Source organism: Molothrus aeneus, chromosome 2 (genome assembly GCF_037042795.1).
Source record: "Molothrus aeneus isolate 106 chromosome 2, BPBGC_Maene_1.0, whole genome shotgun sequence".
Taxonomy (NCBI): domain Eukaryota; kingdom Metazoa; phylum Chordata; class Aves; order Passeriformes; family Icteridae; genus Molothrus; species Molothrus aeneus.
Window position 1 is genome coordinate 86,522,301 of NC_089647.1, and position 8,692 is coordinate 86,530,992.

At 49.6% G+C, this 8,692-nt stretch overlaps 1 protein-coding gene across 1 annotated transcript in view; it reads right to left on the minus strand.

Annotated features, from left to right (window-relative positions):
* AFF3 (ALF transcription elongation factor 3) overlaps positions 1 to 4,705 on the minus strand; it is a 318,235-nt gene extending 313,530 nt beyond the window's left edge. The window contains exons 1-2 of the mRNA XM_066571787.1: positions 4,566 to 4,705; positions 3,841 to 4,509 (exon numbers count right to left, since the gene is read on the minus strand). Coding sequence (XP_066427884.1) covers positions 3,841 to 4,509; positions 4,566 to 4,705 — 809 coding nt within the window. The remainder of the gene's footprint in view (positions 1 to 3,840; positions 4,510 to 4,565) is intronic.
* Positions 4,706 to 8,692: the final 3,987 nt, after the last annotated feature.

Consider the following 8,692-nt stretch of genomic DNA (forward strand, 5'->3'; position numbering starts at 1 on the left):
TAAAGACCTGGCTGAATTTTGATCTTGATTTGTTAAATAAAGCAAATAACAAAACAAATGCCTGTAATGCAGAACTAGTCTGGGCACTGTGATGAGGTCCTTTGGTCTGTTCATTTGCTGCTTTCCATCATGTATAGGATGTTTACTGATGTACAGCAGGCATATAAAACACCTCCATCTGAGATTTTCCATCCCTTTTTGTCCTGTGTAAACAAATGCAAACCTGTAACACTGGAGAATCCACATCCTCGAGTCTGGACAAGTAAAACTACACATGTAGCACACAAATAAATGCATGGAGGAGGAAAAACAGGAGGCAGGGCTGTGGTTTGAAGTCGTCAGTGCCCTGTGTTCAGGATAACTCTGTTGGTCAGCAGTAACAACACCTTCAGTTAAGTTGGGCTGATCACCCTAAAATGTTCCAAAAAAAGCTTCCCAAATGGGCACAAGTTTTGTTTATGCCACAGATTGGTATGTTTTCTTAAAGTTCCTATTTGAGTTTGTGCTCAGCTTTCACTACTTGAATTATAGTAGTTTTCTGGAAAGCAGAAGTGTTATTGGCATCCATACAATCTGGAAAAACTACTGTTTAGTAGAAAATAGCTTACAATATTCTACCATTACAGTTTAGTAGCTAAATACTGTCTTATAGCCACTACATGATAAAACATTACATTTTCTCTGTTACAGCAAAGAAAAAGATATAGCATGTATTAATTGGAAAGAAAATTCATTAATAGTATAATAGCAACAATCAATGAAAATTGATTAGCATGCCCCTGTTCATTTGGAAACACCTTTTGATTTTCCAAGAACATCTCAAATAAATGAAGAAAACCCAAAAAACAAAAAGAAAAAGAAAAAAAAAAAACGAAACCCACTTTAGAACAGCACATTAATATTTAATTACTGCACTTCTAAGCAAAATGTTCACCAAATACTTCAAAAAGTGGATTTTCAGTCATAAATTAAGTGCACAAATTGCCATTATGGCCACATTCAAAAGAATAAAGGACAACATTTATTCTTGCTGCAGAGACAATTAAGTCTCTTTAAGTGTTGCTCTTTGCCATGAAGTACTTCCTATCAATGTGGTGTATTTTATTTCCCTTTTTGGCAACAACTGCACAACTTTGAAGGCATTCTCATAAGTCTTCATAGCGGAACATCACCATGTTCAAAAGCTTTGTTTTGGCCAGTTTAGTGCAGAATTCACACCAGTTTCTTGAGAATGCCCCTGACTTGCCCCATGGAGAGCAGGCAGGACAGCAGGAGGGCAGCAGGCAACAGCCACCCTGCCTGCAAATGGGAGAATGACCCAGGGCCCCAGGGCACTGCTGACCTTCACAACAGACTTTGGAAGCTTTCACTAAGCCAAGGTAAGCTTTATTTATTACTGTTTGTATGAGTTTTCAAAACTGACTATTCCAAACCACTTGTCAAACAGCTGCTTCGTGATAAACTTACAGCCCATGATCTTTTACTCCAAGCTAAAGCTGGTGGCAAAACCCAGTGCCCCAAAAAGGACTCAGAAACACAACAGCAACCCCCTTGCTCCCCTCACTGCTCTGGGTATTTGTGGGGTTCAACCCCTACAAAGGGGTGAAAGTTTAGCAGTGAAGGCAGGCCTGCCACAATGCAACAACTTCTAATGTGCTTTTTGGAGACCTTTTGATGAACTCACCTTCTAAACTGCAACAGTTATAGAGGAAAACAAGTAACAAGAGCTATGAAACCACAAGATTGCAAGTAATGCAAATACAGATATTTTTAAGAAGGTAATTTAGCTGGAAAACAGTTGATGTCTTTTTGGACCCATACAGGAGTCTTATGGCAACCACAGTCATTTGAAAGTGGCTCCAAAACAGCCAAGAGTGCTAAGAAGGTTATGAGAAGAAGCAATGGCCAGATGCAGCCTAGACCCCTAACGTCCCAGAGTTACATTGTTAGTTTTTCAAATCATTATTAACTCAAATAGCTGGCTCAGAGACCAGAGTAATGGACAGTCCACTTTTGCTGAAAAAGAAAATTTGCCCAAAGTTTGTCTTCTTTCAAGGAGAAAGGGAAAAGCATTCAAATGTGTAAAAGTATTATTTCTCCCACTCTTGTTTAATACAAAACCCATGTAATTTAATTGTAAAACTATGCATACGGACTGTAAACTTAAAATCAGGCCAGAGATAAATGTTATGGTTCGGACGTAAACTGAATATTGGTATTTATAATTGAAACGAGGACATAACCTTAACTTGTGTCGCGGCAGAAACACTATAATTAAAAACTTTTATGGGGTAATAACTAATTTTGTATTATACGTGCTCTTTAAAGTTCCCACAGCAATGTAAAAGTTTTATTGGGCTCAATGTTATCAATGTATGCATTTATAAGCACCCACATTATGCAGCGCAAGCTGTTCTCATCATCCCGAGGTCTTTTGTGAGAAGCGGCTCAACTAACGGGACTCGCTGGTCCAGCTCCTTCTGCTACACCTGCCACCGAGGAGAAGAGCCGGCGCTGTCGAACGCGCTCCCTACTGACAGAAGCCATAGATCACCTAGCACGGCTTAAAACAAAACGCACACCGGTGTATGATTGCCGGCAAAAGAAACCTCAGCTCGCCGCGCTCCAGGGCCGGCAGTGCCGCCGCTGCTCCGCGGAGCGCCCCGCGCAGGAGCGCGCCCCGCCGGGGAAGGCGGCACGGCCCGCACGGCCCGGCCGCACGGGGCTGCGAGCGGCGGGGCTCCGGCCAACGGGGCTCCGGCCAACGGGGCTCCGAGCATCGGGGCTCCGGGCAGAGGGGCTCAGAGCGTCGGGGCTGCGGGCAGCGGGTCTCAGAGCATCGGGGCTCCGGGCATCGGGGCTCCGGGCATCGGGGCTCCGAGCGGCGGGGCTCAGGGCAGCGGGGCTCCCGCCACACGCGGCTCCGCACCCGCGTCCCACCGCTGGCTCCCACCGCGGCATCGCCCCGCGGGTCCCGGGGCGCTTCCCCGCACCCCGCGGGGGTCTAGGGGGAGCGGAGCGCGTCCTCCCCCCCCGCGAACCCCAGCTGGACCCGGGGCCGGCGGCGGGGAGCGGCGGCCGCCCGGGGGCAGCGTGACTCCCGCAGCAAACTCCGGGACTTGGCAGAGGCAGCAGCTTGGGGAGGGTGGTGCGGGGGGGAGGGCAGCGCTTCCCACCTCCAGCCGCTAATGACATTTCTAGAAATTGTTTCCCCTCCTCCCTGGCAGCCCCGCACCCGCCGCCGGGGCGGGCATGGACGGGGGTGCGCAGGGGGAGGTCAAGGGCATGCAACGGGGGGGGCGCAATAAAGACGGCCCGGGAGGGACTTGCGGAGCGAAGGTGGGGGTGGAGGGGTGAAAGGGGCGTGCAGGAAGGATGGGGGATGAGTCCAACTCGAGGTACCAGAAGTGGGTGGGCACAAGGTATTATTAGAGGGGAAGGGGGTGAGCGCGGGGGGGGGGGGGGGGCGAAGGGACGAGTGCAGGTGACCCCTCCAGCCAAACACCACACTCACCTCCCGGATCCACCCTGGCAGTCAGGGGAGGAGGGTACCCCTCCTTCTGCCCCTGCCGAGCCAGCAATGCTGGGAGAGCAAGTGGCAGAGGAGACACCTCTCTGGGCTGCACCCTCTGCCAATGCACCCGCTGCCCCAGTTATTGTACCCTCGGGTCAGTGCACCCCCCTATTGCTGTACCCCAAATTTACTGCACCTCTCCCGGTAAGTGCACACCCACTCCAAATTATTGCACATGGCCCAGTTATCGCACCCCCTCCAGTTACCGCACATCCCCCGCAGCCCCCGTGTCCCCGCGCCGGGGGTGAAGCAGAGGCACCACTCACCAGAGAGAGTCCAGGTCCCACTCCTGAAGGAGAGCTAAGTCGAAGCTGTCCATGGTGAGCGATGTCAGCGCCGCCGCGCTGCAGCCACACGGCGTCCGGGGCGCATCGTAACTGCACCGCGGGCAGGGCGAGGGCGCGGAGCACCCCCGGCGCCGCCGCCGGCCGCTCTCCGCACACGCGCGGGCGGGGACGGACCCCTCGGCCGCCTTCCTCCCGCTTCCCCCTAGGAAAGAAGCAAGCACCCTGCCCCCAAAAGAAAGCACACGGTGCCGCCGCTCGTGTGCGAGCGGCGCGGCTCGGCTGGGCTCGGCTCGGCCGCCGCCGCCGCGCTCCGCTCCCGCCCCGCTCCCCCGCGCCTCCTCCTCCCTCCCTCCCTCCCTCCCGCCGCCGGGAGCGCGGCCGAGGCGGCGCCCGCCCCGCGCACGCAGCGCCCGCGTCCGCGCAGCGCCCGCTCGGCGCGGGGGGCGGCACAGCCCGGCGGGCAGGGGAGCTGGAGGCAGCTTGCACCCCCGTGGGGGGGTTTGGCGCGCAGAAGTTGCGTCTGGGGTGGGCTTTTTCCTCCCCTCTTCCTCTTCCTCCTCCTGACCAGGTACCCCGGGGTGGGACACAGCACCCCGGCTCACCCGCACCTCATGCGGGGTAAGCACCACGATGTTCGGCTCAGAAACACTGGGGAGAAATTGTGACACTTATTGTGGGATGGGGCCGGGATCGGGGCCGTGGACCCGGTTCTCTGTGCTGGAACCAGCAGCCCGGGATGCTCCCAGGGGCTCTCTCCGCAGTCCAGGGTTTGGGCTGGGTTCAGGCCTTTTCGCACCAATTCCTCATTAGATGTGTAATAAACTGCACCTGTGCAAGTCTTCATGCCCATACAGGTCCACCTAGACCTGCACAGGCAATTAAAGGTCCCTGGATTGCACGAAGCCTTTAAAAATGAGTGATCTGTGGTTAAAAATAAAAGTACCAATCATCAGCATTTGCCACCCAAAGCGAGTAAGATGCCTTGCACTGCCATCCAGCCTGTGTGAGGCACCGGCTGTGATATCTGGCTGGCCAGGGGAGGCAGGCGCTTCTGATTTGTAGTTGCTGAATCACATTAAGAGAGGTTAACACACATTAAATACTTTCCAGAATACTGGGCTTTTCAGCTAAGCTGTGAGTAGCTGCCAGAGAAGTGCCATGTCATCGCAGACAGGGAGAAGAAATGTGCAAAATCCGTGACGAAAAGAGGGGGCTATTCATGCAACAGCACCAACGCGAATATCTGCAGAGCGATCCCACACTGGGAGATCCCTGCTCTTGGAGACCGAGCCAAGGCAGCTGGCAGCTGGCTAGGGCACCCTGACGTGCATGGCACCCTGGCAGTCCACAGCAGTGCTCAAGTATTTATGCAGGCTTCTCGCCTGCTTTTGTGACTGTATGTTATTCGTTCCTGAGTTAGCTTGATTTAATTTAGGGCTGGTAACCTTGCACAAGCTGCGGCGCAGCTTTGGCTGCAGCGTAGGCACACTCCAAGGGAAAGGTTTGAAAACCCGTTTGCACGGCTTTGAAAACAGTTTGCACGCCAGTTTCGGCGAGTCATCTCAAAGTCCCAAGCCATTCCACAGCTGCTTCTGTTCCCTTGCACAGCCAAGGTGGTGCTGCCTCCTACTGCCAGAAGTCCCCCGACCCTCGGGATGTGGCACATTTCAGCCTGGAGTGACACACGGGAGCCAGCTCCTGTAATGCCCGTCTCCTCACTTTCCCCAGGGGGATGGAGAAGGGTGTGTCCCGGTTGGGCAGGCTTGTGGCACCCCCTGCCTACCCAGAGCAAATGAAGATGAAAATGAAAAAAAAAAAATCATGCCAGTTCAGATGCCAGGCTTGGTACAGTATTAATGGATACATAAAACCACCTGAAAACAGGTTTAGCTGGGGTAAAGCTTACCATGACAGAAGATTGAGCCTGGAAAGCAGGTAACACTCTTAACAAATACATTACTTATGTGTGAAGGAGTGAAGGGCAGCATATTTACACTGACCTTTTCAAGCCACAGCCTGTGCTGCCTCACTCTTCTTATTTTAAGGGAGGTTGTGCAACCCCCATTGCAGCATGACCCTGATTCTTTCCCTGAGACCCAGCTTAAGCAGTGATTTGCAGAAGTGCTTAAATCACCTCTGAAATGGTACATACAGCAGGGCAAGCCTAGGCTGCCTTTATGGACTAAATCACTAGAAGTGGGACCCCCTTTACACCAGTGCTGGAATTTACCCCAGGTCATTCTGTGAAGAGCAAGGTGGACTGCAATGCTCACAAGTGGTAACGCGTGTGGAAACTTGGAAGCAAAATTCCATAGGCTAAATTCATCACCCAAACTGAGATCAATAGAAAATGTAAACAAACAGCATGAACAGCGCTGAGTGAATTAAATTTCAAAGCGTAATACATAATGATAGGCAGTATGTTTTATGTTTTTAATATGTTTTAACACAAAAAATTATTATTTTTCTTATACATTTCTTGAATGTGTATCATTATCGTGGTGTTCTTTTCTTTCCCATCATGGCTGTGATTCTCCTCTCATGCAGAGCAGAGAACATCAAGACTAATTGCATTGAAATTAATGTCAATTCAAAATCCCAACTGCTTTGGCTATCTGCCAGGTGCTCAATGCTTCCTCTGACCCTGGCAGCATTTTTGAAGCTCCTTGTATGTGAGACCTCACCTATAGGTTAACCTTCCACCCCATTTGCTTCCCCTGTGATGTGCTTGGCTGGGCTCCTGTGCTGGCTCCTCAGTATAACACTGTGGTTGGTCCCTGTGGCTGGAGCATCCTCTGTGCTCCATGTCTTATTCATTCAAATCCTTCCTTCTTTCCAGCCACTGAATAGTAAACTCACCTGCTGCTTTCTTACTTAGAAGTGGCACCTCTGTCTCCAGTTGGTTCCATGATCAAAACCATAACAGTAAATTGACATGCAGTAAATTGACACAGAGTGTTTATAAAAACTTCAGGATGGTGGCTGAAGAAAGTCCTTCCCCACTGCCTGTTGCAACCCACAGCTTTCCTGCAGCCACCAGCAATCCCCTGTCATCCCTTGCTGTGTGACTTGTCAATGCATTTTCAACTCCTGTAGGGAATGAAACCTGCCTTTTTATGAAAGCTTGGCATTATATAAATAAAAATATGCCATGTGCTACCTAATCCTGCTCATTATACATATATTTTTCATGATTCATATAGACATTATTTGCCCCTTCATTGTACGCTTTCCTCTGTTAACAACTCTTCATTAAGAATAAGCAAGCAACTGTGTCCAGTCAAGCAGACTTTGTAAGAAGAACCTAGGAACAATATGTAATTCAAATCCCTTACATAAAGATAGCATGTAGCAGGAAAGCTGAACATCATCTTAAAAGTTGACATTTCCCTCTTCTCAGACTCTCTGTCTTAAGCGTGGCATAGCAACTGCCGGAGGAAGAGTAAAGATAATTTTAATGTAACATAAAATAAGGGGGAGGTGAGAAATACTACATTCCTAGTCAACATTCTGTACGCAAAATACCTCCATAGTATCTCTTTGGTAGCACCTACCTTTAAAACATGTACACAGCAAGAAATTAATTCCCAGCGAATTCATAAGACCTTAGCTGAACGCTTTCAAACAGAAGAGAGGAATTCTGGGGGCGGCCAGTGCAGGAAATGCTTTAGCATTAGTACAGTGTGTCTCAAGAATAAGAAATTCTACATCTTGCCCCACTTGTGACACACCAATGCAGAGTGGTGGGACACAGGCAGAACCTCTGTCTTGCCTGTGAATTTCAGGAGTTGCCGGGGACAGCCTCACAGCCACGTACATGCAGCGTGGTCCAGGATGAGACAATCACATCCTGCATGTCACATCCTGCAGTTTCAGGGACAAAGTGAGGGCTGTTACACCTCACCACATCTCCTCAGTAAATCCATGCCTGCTCTTGTCCCAACAGCCTAATCCATCAGCAATTCCTTCAGAGGGCAGACTGCTGCACTGTTTGGCAGGGAGGGTTACCAAGCACAGTCGCACATTCCTTGGTGTGTGATGCACTTCCACCTCTCACAGCAAGGCAGTGCTCCCAGGGCAGCTCTGGTAACTGAGCCCTTGTGTAGGCTGTGGCAGGACACACGTGGTTCCTCAGTGAGTGTTTGCATAACGCCTAGACACAAATCTCCTCCATGAGATGAAAAACCAAGAAGCATTATTTGCATTATTTAGTCTTGCTTTAGCATCTCATCACCATTCTGAGCAGTACCTATTTCTGCTGGGCACCAGCTCTACAGGGGCAAGGGATCCTAAATTAGAGCCAGTTTTGCAGAATCAGTCCCTCAGTGCTTTTGGATGTGTTTTGTTTTTCCAGGGGTCTCTAAAGTAGTCTAATGAGTATACTTTATAATAGGTTTGCTATTTAAATTCAAATACAGTGTTCCACTGTGAATACTTACACACTAAAGTGTAAAGAGTTTTCAATGTACTAGTGGGTTTTCATAACCTCATAGTTTATGGCAAAGGCAAACCCACTGGATTATCTAGTCTAGCCACCTGTATATCACAGCCTATCCAGTGTCACTGTTCTTCCCATACTGAGCTCAGTAACTTGCAGTTTGAGCAGTTGCACAGTCCATAGTTTAGTACTCTTAACATAATAAAATGTACATTTGGAAACAATTTTTCTTCCTAAGTAACTTTACTTTCTCCCTGTATCTTTATGTCTTCAAGTAGATAATGTTTCATTAAATTGGTGCTAAGTTCCAACACAATGGCTGGCGTTGCTTCAGCAGAGAGAGAAATGAGCTCTGAATTGTGTTTCCCTATTTATTTAAACTTGCAATCTGCT